At 44.8% G+C, this 20,825-nt stretch overlaps 2 protein-coding genes across 4 annotated transcripts in view; one reads left to right on the top strand and one right to left on the bottom strand.

Annotated features, from left to right (window-relative positions):
* PRPF40B (pre-mRNA processing factor 40 homolog B) overlaps window positions 1-12,482 on the top strand; it is a 28,763-nt gene extending 16,281 nt beyond the window's left edge. The window contains exons 18-27 of the mRNA XM_058165988.1: window positions 3,257-3,371; window positions 4,602-4,693; window positions 5,144-5,260; window positions 6,055-6,192; window positions 7,444-7,539; window positions 7,853-7,933; window positions 9,086-9,188; window positions 10,076-10,137; window positions 10,514-10,642; window positions 11,155-12,482. Of these exons, the coding sequence (XP_058021971.1) occupies window positions 3,257-3,371; window positions 4,602-4,693; window positions 5,144-5,260; window positions 6,055-6,192; window positions 7,444-7,539; window positions 7,853-7,933; window positions 9,086-9,188; window positions 10,076-10,137; window positions 10,514-10,642; window positions 11,155-11,247 (1,026 nt within the window). The 3' untranslated portion in view covers window positions 11,248-12,482. The remainder of the gene's footprint in view (window positions 1-3,256; window positions 3,372-4,601; window positions 4,694-5,143; window positions 5,261-6,054; window positions 6,193-7,443; window positions 7,540-7,852; window positions 7,934-9,085; window positions 9,189-10,075; window positions 10,138-10,513; window positions 10,643-11,154) is intronic.
* A 148-nt stretch (window positions 12,483-12,630) lies between these two features.
* The window catches only part of FMNL3 (formin like 3), a 117,400-nt gene continuing 109,205 nt past the window's right edge, over window positions 12,631-20,825 (bottom strand). For 2 of the 3 annotated variants that reach the window (XM_058165984.1, XM_058165987.1), the window contains one exon: window positions 12,631-18,108. In XM_058165984.1, coding sequence (XP_058021967.1) covers window positions 17,999-18,108 — 110 coding nt within the window. In that variant the 3' untranslated portion in view covers window positions 12,631-17,998. The remainder of the gene's footprint in view (window positions 18,109-20,825) is intronic. The other variant, XM_058165985.1, reaches the window with a different exon arrangement.

Raw genomic sequence — 20,825 nt, 5'->3', positions numbered from 1 at the left:
AATGACACGGAGCCTGGCTTCCCCATTGACTCTGCTTGTCAGAAGGTTGCAAAAGGTGATCACATGATCCCCAGAATACTGCCGCTGTCATAAATATGAGTCAATTGTCAAGTGTCTGGACTTTGATCACATGACTATGGGGATGCTGCAGTGCTGGTATAACTTTGAATAGTCACTAAATGAACTGTTGTAAGTTGAGGATTACCTATATGGAGTGCTTTCTTGCTTCTGATAAACAGTTAAGATGGAGCCATAAATACTGGTGCCCATTTTATACTCCCTATATGAAGCTTTCTTGCATTTGCCTAATCAATTTCAGAGACCTGGACTGCTACTGCAGAATGCCCCTGTTCCTTTCTCCCAATATTTGCAGAGTCCCTTTTGATCCATTTTTTCCCCAAATTGTTTTCTTCAAATGAGAAAAAAAGCTAAGCAGGAGAAATTGAGAAAATGTGTTGCTTTTATTTAAGGGAGGAGAAACGAGTAGCTCCAGTGTGAGGATTACTTGGATTTTGGAAGCACATAAAAGCCCCAATAGAGTTCGATCCTAGGTAAAAGCAGATATTTCTCTCTCTGGGCACACTGGGAAATATCGGCTGAAAAAAACTCTGCATTGGTGACAGGAAGGGTATCCGGTCAGTAAACACTCAGCTCCATTCAGTTGCCCAGACTCCACCCCACAAGGGATTATGGGGTCGTTAAAAGAGGAGGAGGATGATAAAAGCCCCAATAGAGCACCACAAGTGATATAATAAAGGCAGACAAGCGTGACCCAGTAAAACCGGGGTGGGCAATTAATTTTTCCAAGAGGCCACATGAGAAACTGGGACTGCTCCTGAGAGCTGAACCAATGGGCTGAACTGAATTTTGCTCAATATTAATTTTATCACTTTATAAAATTAATATAAATTTTATATAAGGGCCGCGGTGTGGCTCAGGCTGTAAGATAACCTGTTATTAAAAACACAGCAGCCTGCAATTACTGCAGGTTCAAGCCCCACCAGGCCCAAGGTTGACTCAGCCTTCCATCCTTTATAAGGTAGGTAAAATGAGGACCCAGATTGTTGGGGGGGCAATAAGTTGACTTTGTAAAAATATACAAATAGAATGAGACTATTGCCTTATACACTGTAAGCCGCCCTGAGTCTTCGGAGAAGGGCGGGATATAAATGTAAACAAAAAAATAAAAAATAAAAAAAATTAAAAGTACCAAATTCTATGGTTTGAATTAGCTGCTATTGGTTAGAACAGCGGTAGTCAACTTTTTCCCTATCGCCCACTAGTGGGCGTTCCAGCTTTCATGGTGGGCGGTAGGGGTTTTGTCCGATACTGAAGCACTTTCCTTTTTTTTAATTTAATTGACTTTTCAAAAAATTTTCATAGCATTATTTAAAAAAATTTTCATTAGTTTTTCATAAAATTCCCCGTGACAATTTAAATTTCTGAAAATATGCTATTTGTATTGCCCGCGCATAAGTTTAGTTCACATTACGTAAGTGAAACTTACGTGCTATAGTGCTGTAATGGTGCTGTAGTGCGTTCGCAAACAAAAGAGCCTCGTCCCAGAATAGCTCGCGCATCCCCACCACCACCACCCAGCTGTAACAGACAAACAGAGTTGGTAGCCAACGCCCCTCCCCCAAACCCAATCCACGATGCGCGAGAGGCATGCACAGACAATGATACAGGGTGCAGGCTCTTGTTTGCGGTCGCACTGGTCAGTATGCAGTTAGAGTTGTGATAGTGAGAACGAACTGGTGGGCAGTTAGAAAATTTTACTACTAACACAGATATAAAAGTGGGCAGTAGGTATAAAAAGGTTGACTTCCCCTGGGTTAGAATTTACATGTTACTATAAGAATGTGAAAATGTGGAGTCACGTTGCGTATCCTTATTTTAATTTGATTTCTAATTTCCGATTGATCTCACGTGGGCTGGATAGGGGCAGCCAAAGGGCCATATATGGCCCGGGTATGTGTGCGTAAAATGCCCATGTCTGCTCTAGATACCCCTGAACAACAACTTTTAGTACTCCTGATTGTTGGCCACACTGGCTGAGTGTTACTGTGGTAGAGAAAAGAGCCACTTCATCCTCATACGTGATGATCGTTCCAGTATATCTCACCAGTCCTATTTTCTCACATATTTTTGTGCCTCCTGGAATGCTGCATGATTGTTTTCTCTTACTGTCACTTTTTTAATCGCAGGTAGTCCTCACTTACAAACATTCATTTTGTGAATGTATAGATTTACTGAACACGGCACTGAAAATGGCACTGATGACCATTTTTCACATTTGACCTTCACTTTCACATGATCAAAATCTGGACACTTGGCAACTGGTTCATATTTATGACGGTGGCAGTGTCCCAGGGTCATGCGTTTGCCTTTTGTGACCTTCTGACAAGCAAAGCCAACAGAGAAGCCAGATTCACTTAAGAACAGCGTTACTAACTTGAACAATTGCAGTGATCCACTTATTAACTATGGCAAGAAAAGTTGTAAAATGGGGGCAAAACTCACTTAATGAGTGTCTTGTTTAGCAATGGAAATTTGGGGCTCAATTGTGGAGCGCTACCTGTACTTAAAATGAGAGTAGAGCATGGCAGGTGTATCAGTGTGGAAAATATGAGTTCTCTGCACATGGCATTGCCTGGACACTCTGGAAAACGGCAAACTGTAATGCAAATTGCACAATAATTGTCCAGACATCTCCAGGGAAGTATGATAAAGAGGCCGGAACACAGGAGTGTAAGTTTTTCAGGAACTGGGGGCAAAATTCTGACACTAGCTTTTTTTTAAAACTTGTACTTCTCAAGTCAAATTTTGCAGTTCATCCCAGAGTCTTTGCTTCCTGCTTTTTTCTTCCTTCCTTCATACTGTATATGGAGTGTTCTATGGCAGGGGTCTCCAACCAGGGCAACTTTAAGACTTGTGGACTTCAACTCCCAGAATTCCTCAGAAAGCAGAGCTGGCTGAGGAACTCTGGGAGTTGAAGTCCACAAGTTTTAAAGTTGCCCAGGTCAGAGACCCCTGCTCTATGGTATATGAAATGTCTTGAGTTTCCAGATGGGCGTTGGAAAGGTAGATGGAAGGAAGTCTTTGAAGAAACCTCTGTGTCAGGGCAGAGGGAGGTGGGCTTCAGGGCCTGCTTTGGGGCACGTGGCCTCCCTGGCAGGGCCTGTGACTGGGGGAGGGGCTGACTCCCTGATCTCTCTCACTCTATCGTAGAATAACCAGGCTGCTTCTTGCTCAGGCCTTCTTGGACGAGCTTCACGAAAGCGGACGCCTTCACTCCATGTCCACTTGGATGGAGCTGTATCCCTCCCTCAGCACCGACCGACGCTTTGCCAACATGTTGGGGCAACCTGGTAAGCAGCCTCAGGCAGGAATCTCACCCTCCCTCCTTGCCTTTCTCCAGAAAAGGTCTTCCCCAAATTATGGGCATGGATCCATCTCCCTGGGTGGTGTTTGGGATGACTTGAAATGTTGCCCTTGGGTTTGCAAATATTTATTCATTAGATTTGAGATCTTCCCATTGGAAAAGCTGAGGACTGGACCCAAGTGCAGGGATTAAACTCCATGAACCAAGAAGGCTGGTTGAGTCAGGGGCTTCACTAAGTGGCATCTCCTGCCTTACTTCAAGATTTTTCATGCATCCTGCCTTAAGGGAAATGTTTTCTATTTTGACTTGTCTTCTAAGCAACCCCTCAAATGTGTCCTTGAATTAGAAATATATGCATCATAAGGTGGTTTTTAATTTACACTTACTAAGAGTTTTCCCATACAATAAAGGCAAATTGAAAAAAAGGGAAAGGGAAAGAAAAGAAGGAAAAGGAGATAGGAAAGGAAAAACAAAAAAGTGCACGAAGCAAAAAGAGAAAAGAACTACCGTTAAGACATATAATGACTTCCAACCTTGTTTTCAGTAGGTAGGTAGTTTTGTAATCCTTCTTCCCTTAGCTCTTCATTTTATCCAAGCTTCTCTTAATCTTCAAACTCATAAATCATCTTTTTTTTCTGTCAGCAAAAAGTCCATATATAATGTTTTTAGCCTCAAAAAGGGGTTTGTTTTTTCTCTGATCAGCAGGCTAATTTTCCGGTTCTGACTTTTTTTCACAATCCATACTTCCACTGTGGGGATTTCATTGTTCTTCCATTATTGTCTGTGCGGTAACCCATTTTAAGGAATTTCTGAGCATGTTCTCTTGCCTCAAGGACAAGTCACCTAAGTAAAAGAGCATCAGAGGACACACTGCGGTGTGCGTTCCTGGTTGCTGACTTTCCAAGGGGGATAAGTAATAGAGGAATAGGAGGCATGGACAGTTGTTTCAGATAGCATTGTTGATCATCTCTTGCTTGTTTATTCGACTTCATGTGCTGCTTTCTATCCTGTAACTTAAAACTGATGGACACGATGGGATAATTTTCCAACCAAGCACGGATCATGCTTAGTTTTAGTGAAATGACAGCCTTATATTCCCCTGGACCCAAAATCTAAGAAGTTCTGGAAGCTGCTTGGAAACTTGTTGGGCGGGTCCTCTGCGCCCAGCGCTAATAATGCATGCATGGACTACTTCCTGCTGCTCTTCTGTTCGCAGGCTCTACCCCGCTCGACCTCTTTAAATTCTACGTTGAAGATCTGAAGGCCCGGTTCCATGACGAAAAAAAGATCATCAAGGATATTCTCAAGGTACGGCTGGAAGGTTAACAACAGAATATGGGCTAGAAATATTTCTGGAAAGCGATTTCCCTTGAAGGAATTATGTCTCTCTCTCGATTCCAGTTAGCTGGGGCCCATTTTAGGCAACCCCATCATCAGTTTCAGGAGAACCATAAGACATTCTCTTTGAAGCATCCTTCTTTGTACAGGGCAGAGGTCTGTCACGTTCTGATGCTTGTATTGGCTTTAAAATAAAAGCAGGCAAGGGGAACTGGAGCTGATCTGCAATTCCAGTCACTACCTGATCCAGAGAAAAAGATATTTTCAGAGAACCCTTAAAAAGATTGAAGTCTATAGTGGATTTATTTTTATATTCCTTGATTCCTAATGTTTTAGAAGTAAAGACCAGGGCTCTGAAGGAAGGAAAGTTTAACTATGGCCTTTTCCTGCCTCTCTCCTTTTCCCTTTCTTCTCTGGCAGGACCGAAGCTTCAGCGTGGAAGTAAATACAACCTTTGAGGACTTTGCTCATGTCATCAGTTTTGACAAGCGTGCTGCCACGCTGGATGCTGGCAACATAAAGTTAACTTTCAACAGCGTGAGTGGGGCAGGGTGGGATCCTATGCTTCTTCACCTTGGTGACTATCCCCTCTCATGTCCCAAAGGTGTTTTTTCAAGAGGCAAATGTCTTCTTCGAAGACATTTCGCTTCTGAAGAAGCTTTTTGGAGGCGAAGCGAAACCTCTTCAAAGAAAAACAAGGAAGTCCAGTTGCCTCTTGAAAAAGCACTTTTGGTCTGGGTGACTGAGAATCTCCATAGACATATGATATCCCCTATCATATTGAAATAAATGTATGCTTGTTGGGAGCATGTCTCTTCTCTGTCTAATAATGGTGGGGCTGAGGAGTCACCCAGTGTGGCAGCTGGGCATTAGGGGTCAATCCAGTTGGAAGAAAGATCTTCTTTACAAGTAACCGAGCAGCTGACAGAAAAGGCGATGGCTGCTTTTGCAAAAGTTGGTCAGGCAAATCCAGGGAGGGGCAGTTTTGTGAACGAGAGCCATTTTGGTCTAGTAGTGCCTAAGGCACCAGGCTAGAAACCAGAAGACACTGAGTTCTATCCCACTTTAGTGATGAAAACCAGCTGGGTGACCTTGGGCCAGTCACTCATTCTCTGCTTAACTCACCTCACAAGGTGGTTGTTGTGGGGAAAATAGGAGGAGGAAAGTGTGTCAGATCGGTTCACAACATTGGGTCATTTGTAAAATTAATAAAGGTAGGATAGAAATAAATAAAATGAAGAGGCAGTTAAACCAGTGAAGAGATATTTTAGTGACAGGAATGTTCTGTGGTGATTGATCTCTGCCTTCCCATCCCACCCCCACCCACCCAGCTGCTGGAAAAGGCTGAGGCACGGGAGCGTGAACGGGAAAAGGAGGAAACCCGGAAGATGCGGCGGAAGGAGGCCGCCTTCAAGAGCATGTTGCGTCAGGCAGCTCCTCCCCTGGAGCCCAATACCCCCTGGGATGAGGTGAGACCTTCTGCTCCTTGCAGGGCAGGTTTTCCAGCCAGGTGTCAAATGGATGGCTAAAGGAAGAGGATGGCAGATTACATCTAGATAATAATAGAACAGTTGGTCCAACTGTTGAATGTCTCTTTTGGCATTAGGACAGGGGGATTTCCCTCCCTTGGAGAAACCCACCCCTCTACTTCTGGGTGCCTCCTTAGTGGAGGAAGGCCAGTCTAAGAAGGCAAGATTTCTACAAGGATGCACTTGGAAGCCTCATTTTTGGAGCAGGTTGATCTGTAACTTTGTCTCAAAACAATGGATGCTTCTGTCCGAACCAATTTATGAGAAATTGGAAATCTCCTCCCCCAGTTGAGTGAGCAAGTAGCAAAACAGTGGCTTAGGCCCAAAGGCTTCAACTATTTTTGCCATCGGCTCACAATTTTTTTTTAACTTCTAGCAGCATGTGGTTTGGGAATGAGTTTGTTGTGGCTCCAGCCCCCCCCCCTCCCCCCGGGCCTGACCCCCTGCCAGAAAGTGACTCAGAGAGTGAGGGGGAAGGGCCATCGGGGCTTCCCTCTGCAGGGCCGGCCTCTCTGGCTCAGCTCCAGGAGCCAGAGGCAGGCCAGGTAGAGGAGGTGACGAGGCCTGTCTCCTGTATCTCCCCCTGCCCAGGCAATGCTTCCAGACCCAGCTGTGGACAATCAGTCCTGGTTAGATCCCAGGTTTCGTAGACAAGAGAGGCGGGAACAACAAAAGAAGGGGTGGGGCAGGCCTAGAGAGTGCTGAGTCACGGAGCCACACCCCACAGGGTATAAAAGCAGGAAGGGCTGCTCTACTACTTCGTGACGGACAAAACAAACTGACTGGAGAAACCTTGAACTGAACTATTTGACTGAGCATTTGGCCTGGATAGCTGTTTATTCCTGACTTCCTGGTTGCTCCGGTAACGAGCTTCTGTGACACCGGCATCAGGGAAGATAAAGAAAACCTTGGCAGACGTTCGCTGGTCTGCTGCCAGAGCTGATAGCTGCCGTGGACTAAATTGCTGGCTAATTGAGTCAGTTCACTGAGGTGGGGGGGACAGAACAGAGTTGCTTCCGAGGTCTGTCCCCAATTAGTTATCCCTTGAAATGTTTGTATCTGAATACAACAGTGGTGCCTTCTGCCATCAGTAGGATTTGAAATCCCATGACACACACACACACACACCCCAAAAAAAAACTTAGAATATTCCAGGAAAGGATGCAATATGTGCTTCTTCTTCTTGGTCAGGTCAGAGAGCGGTTTGTCAACAATATTGCCTTTGAGCAGATCACACTTGAATCAGAACGGATCCGCCTCTTTCGCGAATTCCTGCAGTTGCTGGAGGTGAGCAGCACCTGTTTCGTGTTTGGGCCTGGCGGAGCAATTGAATCCCAGCCAGGGATCTGCTTCAAACCCCATGGGACCAGTAAGTAGAGTTGCGCTGAAGGAGGATAGAGAAGACAGTTTGCGATGGTGGCCGTAGCTCTGGTGTAGGATGAGGGTGGAGGTTCGTTCTCTGAGCTTGTGGGTTGGATTCCAGACGTTTCGTTACCAGGCTAGATCATATCTTCAGCGGAGTTTAGGGGAAGAGAAGACAGTGGCTGGGAAGGCCACGTTCCAAAGGGGCCCAAGTAACCCAGCCCTCCTTTTTCCCCAGAGTGAGTGCCAGCATTTCCACACCAAGGCCAAGAAGCATGCCAAGAAGCCAAAGAAACACCATCGCAAGCACTCTGCCTCGGTGAGATTCCGGGAGGACAGACTCAACGGAGTGCGCAAATAAAAAAAATGTTGGTCAAGGGCAGCTGGATTCTCTTATGTTTTGAACTAAGCCACTGTCGGGCTTAATCCCAGAGACGAGACAGCAAGATCCAATTAAACCCAGTCTTTTATTTGCTTACAGCAAGTCTTGCCAAACTAAACCCTGACAGGATCTTGCCGAACTAAAGCAGTAACTTCTATGCTACTAGATATATCCCGAGACCTTCTAGGCCAGGGTCTGTGAGGAACCTCTTCCCTCCCTCCAATTTAGGACTGCAAGGTCTCTTAATCCAGGCCTCTCTCTGGGAAATCCTGCCCCTCTTCTGCTGCTGCAGGTGCACTTTTCCATCACATCCACTTGGGATTTGAAGCACCTTGTCTCAGATTCAAGTCAGGCTAATTTAGAGCATCTTGAAAGTATCTCGAACCGGAAACAGGTCTGCTCCGAGTGAGATGCTGTCTATTGCGAGCTTGAAGCACTTCTGAAATGCTCAAAACAACCTATTTCACATGCAAAAAAGGGGCATTTCACACTTTGAGCTTTTCAGTTTTGGGAATGGCATTTTAACTTCAATTGGACACTGCATTTATTCCTAAACACCCACCCCCCCGGGACTCCAAGGCTTTCTCTTCCAGCCTGTTCACTGCTGTTACAACAGATGACCCCTCTGTGCCAGAAAAACTCGGGGGGGGGGGAATGCAGTAGGATAAGGGGCAAGAAGCCAGAGGTGCCAATTTAGACCTCCGGAGGGCCCATCTCTTACTTGGCAAGGATTGGTAAGCTTGATCTGGACCTGTTTAGCTTTGATTTTAAGGCACCTTGACTGGGGACTGACAAGTCGGAGGAAATTAGCTTTAGGAAAAGCTGTTCTAATGAAAAGGTTGCCTGGTGTGGGGATGATCTCTGCAAACTGGCCACTTTTATATAGTATGGATAATGATAATTTGGTTCAAGAGCTAGGATTGTGCAGCTTACTAATTCAAAAATGCAGCAGCTTGGCCTGATCCTTTCCTGCTCCTCTTCCTCCTTGGTACTTTTGATCTTTACTTTGGCTTATTTCTTCTTCCTGTGGCTCTGTCCACTCTTCCTCTGGCAGCGGCTGTCTAGTGAGTCCTTCGTTTTTTCCTGCAGGGCTCAGAATCCGGTTCAGATCATCCCCACCGAGCAGCCAAGCGCAAGAAACGAAACCACTCCGAATCCGCAGGTTCAGGGGCCTCGTCTTCCCCCGACTCGGGTAAGGCTTGGCGTGGAGGAGAAACTAGCTAGCTCCATAGAAGAGAAGTCCTTATGGGAAATTAGGCATCAGCCTTTGTATTTGGGGGGAAAAAAATGTAAATCCTATCAAACAAATCCATAGGCATCGGCTTGTTTAGGGCAGGCAACGTTATTGTTGCTAGCGGTTGCACTTTCTGTTTTTCAAGAATACATTTTTCAGCCTCCAAGGGCCACAAGCAGCATGTTGTGGATGTAGAGAAAGTTCAGGGAGCAAATTTTGGGGATGTGTTTTCACATCTTGCACAACACTTACGGAAAGTTAAGACACGAAGGGGCATGTCAGGCTTAGGAATGTTGTCTGTGGCTCCTGTCATTTTTTTGGTCCGAATGACAAAAGCTTTGCGGTGTCAGACTGTAAGCTCTATCCGTTTGGAACATCTGCACAATGTCAAGATGATGTTCAGAAGGGGCAGCAGGGCCCACAACACCTTATTTTCATCAGGCTCTCCCATTTGAAAACACCCCCCCCCACCCCATCCCACCCCACCCCAGGCAACGCTACTGGAGTCACATACCTATTTTAACTTGTTTTAAAACTCACAAAAAATGATGGGCTGAACTCTGTTTCATCAATACAAGTTTCAACACATGTTCTACGGCGCTGTAAAAATGAGGAAACTCCCACAGCATGCAAACTGCTCTCCCTTAATTTGATCGGAAGAATCCATGGATAGGTAGCATCTGCATCACCCCATCCCCCAATATTCGGCCACCTTCCCAGAACATCTGTGAGATCCTTGGCCTGCTGCCGTGGGATCACGGCTGGGAGTGGGCTGAGGTCATCCCAGGGGAAGGCTGGGACGGCCCCGTCTCCCCGTCTGCATACAACTTCCTGTCTTCCTGCAGAGCACAGCCCCAGGCGTGCCAAGAGGCAGAAGAAGAAGAGCAAAAAGAAACGGCACAAGTCGGTGAGTAAGCGGTGACAGCAGAAGGGAGAAGGACCAATCGCATAAAGCCAAACTCCTTGGGGAAAAAAGGGGTCGTTCTCCTGGCAGCTCCCTCCGCATGGGTCTCGACCCACGGAGTAGGAGCAGGTAACACTATCTGGGGATTCAAGGGAACAGCCGGGGATGAAGGTACACATGTTCTGAGGTGCCACCAAACCCACCTGGCAGAGTTTGGTACTTTGCAACTGTTTTATCTCAACGTCTACATTGCTGGTTTACAATCTTTGGGGCTCACTTGCCTTCCTTGGTTGTGCTAGCCTTGTGTCACCAAATGGGCCGGTCACCCAGGCCCACTCCTCCCAGGCCCCTCCCACCCCGCAAACCATTTCTTTTACAGAACAGCCCTGAAAGCGAAGCTGAGCACAAGAAGGAGCCAAGCCGGGCAGAAGAGTGGGAGCGAGGGAAGGCGCCTCTGCGACCTGAGGGGAGGGGCCACTCCCCTCCCCGAGGCACTCGGAGGGAGCGGGTGAGACTTTGGGGGGTGGGTGGAGTGACACGAGCAGAATCCCAGGCCAGGAATGGCTTCTCCTAACCCAGAGGTGTGGGGAACTATAGTTCCTTTACGACTTGTGCACTTCAACTCCCAGAATTCCTGAGCCAGCATGGAATTCTGGGAGCTAAAGTCCACAAGCCGTGAAAGGACCATAATTCCCCAGCCCTGCCCTAACCCTTTTGGGTGGGGAAATTGAAGACCACAAACAGGTGGGGCGATTAGGGTGGAATTTGGGGAAGAGAGATGGCTTCACTTTTTTTTTTTTAAATATAGTGATATGTCTGTTTTAGGAGATTTCATCCTCAAAATGGCAAGAACTGCTCTCTGTTTTCAGCAGTCTCGATCTCTTGGGGCTCTAGGGGCCATATAAAGGGAATTGCTCATCCCTGCTTTGGGACATGGAGGATGGAGGAAGATAGAAAAAAAGAAAGGCTTGGAGGGAAGGCTGGATGAGGGGTTCTTACCTGCCTTCTTTCTGCTGTCAGAGTGGTTGGGACACCTCAGAGAGCGAGGAGCTGAGCGAAGGGGAGCTGGAACGTCGGCGTCGGACTCTGCTGCAGCAACTGGGTGACCAGTAATTGACCCCTGCCTCTTTTGAGGCACCCCCCAACACCGTTGTACGAGAAGCATTCAGTCCTTGTTCCTGTGGCAACTCTGCCTTGTTTTAGCCTTGGCGGCATCCAAGCCAAGTGTATGTACTGCTCTTGCTGGACCCCGCACGTTGGGTCACAGTCTTCTTCATTACGTTCACCTGCTTCTAAGACGGGAGCGGCTGCTCCTGCCCGTTGGCGGCAGTCATCTCCAGTGAAAACCACCAGTCTACAGCAAGCATCAGGACAAGGGAGGAAAGTTCAGGTGTCCCTTGTGGATCTGGAGGGCATCACCAAAATTGAAACCCCGGCTCTTGGATCATCCAGCAGAGGATTGGGGGAATTGCATCTGAGCATCAGAATGAATGATGTCTGCCTCAACTCAGACTTCACCAGGGCCACACTAGCCCAGAGCCTCCTTTGGCCTCGATGCAAAATGGTGGCAGGAAACAGCTGAGATACAGCATCAGTCTTGTCTAAACTGGAGACGGGAATGGGCTACATGATCTCGTGGAAGGTTTATCACTGTGACTGGATCCTTTTCCCTGGTTGCAGTATCCCTTTGTGAGTTAAGGGTTTAATGGAATTTTTAAAACAATATTTATAATAAATCTGGACTGAAAATACCAATCTATGGCCTCCTGTAGAAAATTAGTTTATATTGCTTCCAAATGATTTTAGGAAAAAAAGCCTCTAAAAGAGTATTTTCATAACCTATTGGACTGGATCTATGGTTGCCTCTAATCCCCAAAAATAACAGAGGACTTGAAGGTACGCTGGCAAGTATATATCTAAAAAAGGGAAGAGAGGATATACAAATATCCTAAGTTGGTACGTGTGGCAAAGTAGCCATGCTGGCTGTATATAAAGCGAGTATGAGATTCATCCATAATCATTGTGTGAATAAACAAAGCTACAAATGCTGATTGCTGATTTCCACATTTTTAACTGATGGATTCCATACCTCTGTATTTATAACCTTGTACTAGAATTTATTACGTGCACTTAGATTATTTCCACAACTTGTTCCCTGACAATTTCTTTTTCATAAACCAGCTTTTTCTCAAAAGTTGACCTCCCGATTGATTAGTTTATGGCTGCCATCTCTGGTTCTGAGAAGGTGATCTTAAGTAAAAATGACTTAGAGAATTTCAGAGCTCTTTTCAAAGTATGATTAGGCATCCCAAGAAATTCAAAACATTTTCAGAGATGGGGGCTGGGTCTGACCCTTTTAGTAGCTTTCTCAAGGCATACAGACATGTTCCATTCGGCATCTCTGAAATGAGCAACTGTAAGTTGTGGGGGGGGAGGGAATTGCACAAACCAGGGAGGTGAAAAGACTCATTCACTGGCAATAAATGCAAAGGTGTATAGTCTTTGGTTCTGTTTTATTTTCCCCCCTTCTCCCATTAGTAGAAATTCTGTACAGTTCAAGAGGAAGGAAGGCATTGGCTTACAGTATAATCAATAATAATTTTCACATGTACAAAAAAGATACATCTAGCTACACAGAAGGACTATGCTGAAGTGATTATGCTGTAAACTGTCCAGAAGTAACACCAAGAAATACTCTGCCTGCTTGGGAATTAGCATTGCCATGAACAGGGTCAAAAACCTCCGAGAGAAAGCAGAGTGGAGAATTGGTCCCATTTGGTATATTGGAGGACAATATTAGTGTTTGCTTCAGAAATAGAAGTGGCTACAACCCTAACTTTCTCCCTTGGTTTTCTATATAGCACTGAAATAGTGTCAAATTCAGTCTTACTTCTAAGGGTGCTTTCACATTTGAAATTTTTCATGAGAGTTTTCATTTTACGAGTTGGAGCTTAAGTTCCCATCGTGGAAAAAGCAAATGTTCTGAATGGCAGAATGTCTTTTGTCCTTTGGCTGTACTGCAGCAGGAAGCTTTGATGTCTGGCCCTTGTGCCAGACGAAAAGCAAACTAGCCACTACATGTCCTCAGGACAATTGTGCATGCGTTGCTTTTATTAATTGTTTTCACAGTGCCACTGCTCTCTGAAGAGGACCAATGTGTGCTGACCTTCCCAGGGAGACATCCATCATCTTGTTGCTAAGTGCAGCCATCCAGGTGTGTCTTGGAAGCACAGAAACAAGGCATAAGTTGCTCTGCTGGGTGTCTCCGATAACTGCACACATACAGGACACTATCCTGAGCCCCTTGGATGTAGAAACAACATAAGGTTCCTGCTGTCATTCTGTAAAGAATAAGCCGTGGTGCTATTACAGCTAAGACATGTTGGTCATGAAAAACAGATGCATGCTTTTCATGACCAATGTGTGTGGGTTCAGCCACAAATGTATAGCTTTAAGCCATCAACATTTGAGATGATGTGTTGTATTAGCATTCACAATGCAGTTCTAGGCCAGGCAGCTTCAAAATTGACATCTGTCAGCGTTCCAGAAAACCCCCACCATTGTGTTCAGGGTCCCTTATCTCCAAGTGAATATGTGAAAGCAACCTACAAATATGCCTGATGGTATTGAACATCAAGATATGAAAGAATCCTTGATCTCTGGGTCTCCTTGCAAGCTAAGTAGTTAAGAGAATAACCAAGACTGAACAAACCCTGAATCAAATTAGCTGCATAGATGTTGATATTATGAGCCTTATAATTCTGCCTGGGGTGCTATGCTAAAACAACAGCCTTTATAGGAGTTACCTAGAGAGAATGCTGACCCTCTCCCTCCAAACCTTCACAATGCTACTTGCAATTTGCTTCTGCCCTTTGTCCAAGGGCTCAAGAGTAAGAGAACCCTTAAGCTTGAGGGTTGCATTACTCACTTTCTGGCCTTTACTAAGACATTACCCAGCAATCGTTCAAATTCAGTGGTTTTGGCACACATTCAGGGGCTTGCCTACTTGTGGTTCCCGCCATTGTTTTAACTTACTCTTCTCAGTCATTCCTGCACACTATTGTCCTGTCTCAATCACATACAGTACATACATATATTTGTACTTTAAATCTTTTCATCGCCTGGTCTTGGCTGGAATGTGGGCATCTGAGACGACGTTTTTTCTAGTTACAAGGCTTGATTAAGTGATTATAAATATAGAGCCAACTCTCAAAACAAGATGAAACATCTTGATGACAACTGGGAACAGGATTCCATGTTTTTAACCAGTAAGCCAAGTCTCAATGTAGGTTGCTTAGTATCAGGGGTACGATTACACAGAAACGGCACTAAGGTTCGGACAAGGCGCTATCCATTCTGTATTTCTCATCAACAAGAACAGGTGGAAATGGGATAGCTAGTTCCCTCGGCATGTTTATTTTCCTCTTTGCAACAAGACACACAGAAAAGAACCACAGGGGCCAAGAATAGAGTTACACATTAATCAAAGGATAATCATCACTTTAGGGGTTTAGATACATGCCCCCTTCTTTAAGCAAGTAAGCGTGACTGATTTCAGTGGAGGTGTCCCTAAGCCAGTGGTTTTCATATGTATAAACACTGTAGTGGATGAAGAGGTAAGGATATTTTATCAATAGTGATGCCAGTTACAATTTGCCAGGTTGAAGAGGCAGATGACATCTTTGATTGAGAGAAGCCAAAGAGATTATAACGTCTCCCTGCCCCGCCCCACCCCACCCCACCCCGAAGCAGAGATGGCCGATTCGTATATAGCTGGTGGGAGATATTGTTAACTCCCCCAACGCCGGCAAATGATACTAGAATTTTGAATACTTTGTTTAATGTTAAAAGAATTTGCTCAAACAAATGTTTATATTAAGGGGCCAGAAATAAAAGGCATCCCCCCCCCGCCTTTTCCATATACTGTCACAGAAGGAACGGAATGAGGAAGTCTTAAAAGGAAGGAAGGAAGGAAGGAAGGAAGGAAGGAAGGAAGGAAGGAAGGAAGGAAGGAAGGAAGGAAGGAAGGAAGGAAGGAAGTATCAAGAGTTCTATTCCATAAAGTGCCAACACTATGTGATCTATTCACCTTCTAAACTTGGGGTGGGGAGTCTGAATATCATGCGAAGGCTACAGTCCTGTGACTCCCCCTAAGTGGCTTTCCCTGTGCAGACAAGTATCATAAAGTCAGACCATTGGCCTATTCTCCAGCAGCACAGTTTCTGCAGCAGCTCTCCAGGAATAGCACAGAAACAGTGACTTCTCCCAGCCGTCTGCGATCACTCTAAAACTAGAATTTTCACTGATGTAAACCATGCATTTGGCACAGCCATTGATTTCCCTTGCAATTCAAAGCCATCTCGTAAACCCACAGGCCTTAAGAGCAAAATTCAGATCCACAAGCTGAAATCTTATCAAGCATGCTAAATTTGCCAGAGACCCACCTTTTTTTCTGGGTGTGCCAGACATTGTGGCCCTGAAAGCTGCATGCAGGAGATGGATGAGGGCCATATCTAGACGACTATATCCACCTCTGCACTTTACCACAAAGCCACCCTTCTCAGCAATCTCAATGGAACTTCTGTTCTCTTATTTCCTGAATAAGAGTACAACCCATGGCCCTGATGTTCCTAGCAGACCTAGCAACCATGGAACAGAGGACTCTGAAGAATAAGCAGCTGTTACAACTTAAGAAAGAAAGGCAGGCTCAAGGGGAGGCTGGCTGTATTCATTGAGGGCTGCACCAAAGGCCCTAGAAGGCCCAATGGAGCCCACTTCCATTTTCCACATAAGGCACTGGATTGGTTGCAGGAATCACTGTAATTCTTTGGCACAGTTTAATACCAGAAACTTTATAAAAAGGATACTTTTGGCAAAACAAATGCTCTATAGCTTCAAGTGTGCCTGATCCAAGAGACCTATTGTGTAATTGACCAGGACATCACAGCTGTTTAATAACCCCAATTCTCTTCCTGTCTTATGTGGGCAACTTCATATTGGGGCAATCTGTTAGGCAAATACTCTTCTGTGGAATTAAAATCATAGTTCATAAATGTCCATAAGACAAACATAGTAATTGATTCCCCTCTAGATTAAGGCTTCAGAAGAAGAGACAGCTTCATAATACTAGAGTGGAGACAACTTCATCGAAAGATCTATTTGGTGAATTAAACTCTGTATCAACTTTGCCAACTTTAAAGTCTCCAAATAAATTAGCCATGCTGACTCCATCAAAAAGGTTAGACCCACACGCCTGGATGGTACCAAGTTGAAGAAGACTGATCTACAGAAGCATCTTTAGCTCTATTGATTTCCTAGCTGCAAAAAGTGCTGTAAAACACAAAAGGAGTCAAGTCGGTTCTCTGAATTAAAAACAGTTGAAGAACCTAACCAATGTCAAGTGGCTTTATCCTAAACTGTTAATACCTCAAAATCTTTGGTCAGAAGTTATCAGGCAAGTTAAGAGAAGTTAAAGCAAAACCTATCAGCACAACAATTATTGCAAATGCATGTTGAGTTAGAGGCAGTTCCAACCTAGACAACCTTAAGGGAGCAGGTGTGGGGGAGATAAATGAGTTCTATTTCTTGGCTCACATAATATTCATAAACAACTTAGTTCAAGATCCAATGGCTGCATTTGCATAAATTGCTAAGTATGGTTGGCCTTCATGTCAATTATGGTTTGTTTGTGGTTTAGTGAGCAATGTAATCTTATCCTGTAGTTCAACATATTATGAAAACCCAGAAATTGTTTACTTCAGTAACCAGGTTAAATCAATCCAGCCATGAGGTAATATTTATAGATAAGTTCTTCAGTGCAGGATCTCCTGAAACTATGAGGAATTCCATTTTAAAAAGGCTTACTCCAAAGTAGTTCAAGGAATTCTGCCCATTTCTTCTTCTTCTTGATGATAGGAAATCATGCCATTTATCCTTCATCAATGAATAAAAAACAGTTCCCACCTCATTCATGAATTAAAATGACTTGGCCAAATTCATCAAGAATAACCTTCATGCATAACTTAATTTCTACTTATTTTGAAAGCTTCAATAAGCATAATAGGCAGTGCTACGTTTTGTTTGGTCCACCAAGTATTAAAAAAAAAAACTGAGTAGAACATGCCACATACAAATAGGAAGCAGATTTTCATCCTTTGGAAAAATAGCAAGAGTTTCTTTTAAAAAATGAGATAGTCTGTAACCTACCCAGGATTTTTCTTGAGATCCCCAAGGGTTGGCTAGCCACTATCACTTTTCCCTGCTGAATCAACACAAGTTACTTTTGTGCAGTTGAGACATGAGACTTTGGTGCTATTTCCCCCCCACTTTGGAAGAAAGTTCCAGTGGTTTTCCAAGGCCACCAAGGCCTAACTTTCAAACTCCCCAGAGTCAGCTCTCACAGCCTGTTCTAAGAAAACCACACAATTGCAAAAGACTGCTCCTGAACACAACAACAACAACAACAACAACAACAACAAAGCTTTTCCACAAGACCTGATCTGTATACAAAGGCCTACTACCAGAGACTGATTTTTCCCTGCTGCAATACATCAGGGCCTAGCAACGATAGTGCTCATTGTCTCCATCCATTAAAGACAAGTTGAATGGTCAAAGTGCAATTCTGGTTTGGATGCTTGAGGCTTGAGGCCCTCAGGGAGGGTGCCAGCCTCCTGCTGCCCAGGGCCCTTCTCAAAAGCCAGAACAGTCTCATCTGTCCAAGTTGACTCACTGATGGGCTTGCAGGAGCAAGGGACCGGTAGGAAGGAACACGTTATGTACAGATTAAAAAAATACATCTTAAATTATAAAAGAGTAAGAATAATACTGTTGCGGGAAGGCACTTTTTAAATGTCCCTTGGATCCTTCAGTTGAAAGTCTTTGAAAGAACGGAAGTTGCTTCTTTGGCAAAAAAGAACAAGGTCGGGGCCACCGGAGTGCAGCATTCGCAGTTGGAAAGGCAGGGCATGTAAGGATCTACAGGAGAAAGAAAAATGTGGTCAGAAAGAAAGCAGGGCATCCCCAAGGAGTCCACAAATAAGGGATAGCTAAGGGATGCTGTTAAGATATTTAAATTTAGTAGCTGGAACAATGAGGTTGTTTAATGAACCAGATATATTATTCAGTTAGAGTTGATTGGAGTGTGATGGCTCTTGCACGAGGCAATCTGCACTGTGTTGGGTTGCTATGGTGTGGGAGGGGGAGTTTCCCTCCCCCCCCCGCCTTTTTTCTTCTGTGTGCCCCGTGCTCTGAGATTTATCTCATGATGCCCATTTGCCTATTTTGTTTGATATGTGTGTGTGTATGTATATATATATGTATGTGTACATATATATATATATATATATATATATATATATATATATATATATATAGGTCTTTGGTTGTTCGGGTTTTCTCCTGTGTAAAATTGGAAGTGTCTTGGCGACGTTTCGACGAAGTCTCATTCGTCATCTTCAGGCTTCAGCTTCGTGCTTCTGGGAGCAATGTGTGATCGCAGCTGTTTCTTCCTTTTTAACTGCTAGTGGGGGTTTGAACTGATTGGGTGGAAGCTTGGCTGTGCTCTGATTGGATGTGGGTTTTTTAATGCTCTGATTGGCTGGGGGTGTGTCCTGTTTGGGTGGGGGCTTGGTTGTGCTCAGATTAGTCTGAGTTGCAGGACACACCCCCAGCCAATCATAGCACAAAAAAACCCACATCCAATCAGAAAGGAAGAAGTTGGTTCCTCTTTTTTGATTGAGTTCTTGTGTTCTGGACATCCACACATCCACCCAGAAAGCAGATCCAAATCCACACTAATCATGAAGCACGACCAAAGACCAGAAGCCAGACTGCAGCTGCAACATTAGCCATTTCAAACCCCTCCAATCCATACATGCAGCAGACAGTCACCCACTATGAAGATGTAGCACGCCCACAAACACGAAGCCAAACAACAGCAATGCAGCTCACCAGCTCAAATCCCCCTGCAACTCAGACTAATCTGAGCACAACCAAGCCCCCACCCAAACAGGACACACTCCCAGCCAATCAGAGCACAAAAAAACCCCATCCAATCAGAGCACAGCCAAGCTCCACCCAATCAGTTCAAACCCCCACTAGCAGTTAAAAAGGAAGAACAGCTGCAATCACACATTGCTCCCAGAAGCACGAAGCTGAAGCCTGAAGATGACGAATGAGACTTCGTCGAAACGTCGCCAAGACACTTCCAATTTTACACGGGAGAAAACCCGAATAACCAAAGACCTACATACAAACACCCACAAAAACCTCAGAAAACAAATATATATGTGTGTGTGTGTGTGTGAGTGTGTGTGAGTGTGTGTGTGTGTGTATATGAGGTGGCACAGTGGCTAAGATGCTGAGCTTGTCGATCAAAAGGTTGGCAGTTCAGCGATTCGAATCCCTAGTGCTGCCGTGTAACAGGGTGAGCTCCTGTTACTTGTCCCAGCTTCTGCCAACCTAGCAGTTCGAAAGCATGTAAAAAATGCAAGTAGAAAAATAGGGACCACCTTTGGTGGGAAGGTAACAACGTTCCGTGCGCCTTTGACGTTGAGTCATGCCGGCCACATGACCACGGAGACGTCTTCGGACAGCACTGGTTCTTCGGCTTTGAAACGGAGATGAGCACCGCCCCCTATTTATATAAAACTACAACTTCGTGTCAGCGTTCCTGACTTCCATTTGGACACTTGCTGCGCAATTCCCTGACAGATGCTCTGAAATTAGTTCATTTTGCTGCCAGATGAGGTGGAAGAAGGCAGGTGACAAAGCCACTATTTGTGTCCCTGGAGGACTTTTCACAACCCATCAAGGCTACACTCTTCTAGCCCCTAATGAAGCATTTTGCTTTACAACATTTCCCCCTTAGAGGTGCTTTTCTTTATCTGAAAAAAAGGACTTCCACCTTCCTCCAGCAGAAAGAGTTGGTGGTTAGCAAAACATCAGCTGGGGATAAACAACTGCCAAGGCTACTTATTCACTCTGATGCCCAAGTGCAAATCTTTGGTGATTGGTACCCCATGTAGGCAGCAAAGCCAAAATTAGGCTCCAGGACTCCAGAGAGCTGTGTTTGCTTACTCACTCCTGTAGATGAATTGAGGGGGAACTAGAGGCAAATGGTTCTTGCTGCTATGGAGACAATTAGAACAAAAATTCTTAGATAATTCTTTAAACGAAGAGCAAGGCAACGGGAAAGAGAAAGGAAGCTATTTTCTATCCATGCAAGACAATTTAGGAGTACATAAAGATTTGAAAAATACTGCCCATTTAGCCTTATGGGAGCCCTGGTGGCACAGTGGTTAGAATGCAGTAGTGCAGGCAAACTCTGCCCATAGTTTGGAGTTCGATCCTGACCAGCTCAAGTTTGACTCAGCCTTCCGTCCTTCTGAGGTCGGTAAAATGAGGACTCAGATTGTTGGGGGCAATAAAGCACTATGAAGTGGTACATAAATCTAACTGTTACTGCTGTTGCCTCCTGCTGGATTGTGGCAATCAGAAAAGTACCTGAAAAGTCATTCGGAACTGTCTCCCCTCCTGCAGCAGATACTGAAGTAGAAAGAGGCCCATTTGCATAAGGCCAGCTCCTAAACTATGGGGCTAAATCTGAAATGCAGGTTTTCCTAGCTGTTCATAAAGATCGTATTGCATGCTGTTTAGTAGAAACGCAAACCTAGTTCACTAGCCCAGGCTAT

This window comes from Ahaetulla prasina, chromosome 2 (assembly GCF_028640845.1).
Source record: "Ahaetulla prasina isolate Xishuangbanna chromosome 2, ASM2864084v1, whole genome shotgun sequence".
Lineage (NCBI taxonomy): Eukaryota > Metazoa > Chordata > Lepidosauria > Squamata > Colubridae > Ahaetulla > Ahaetulla prasina.
This window is presented reverse-complemented; position numbering and strand designations above follow the sequence as displayed.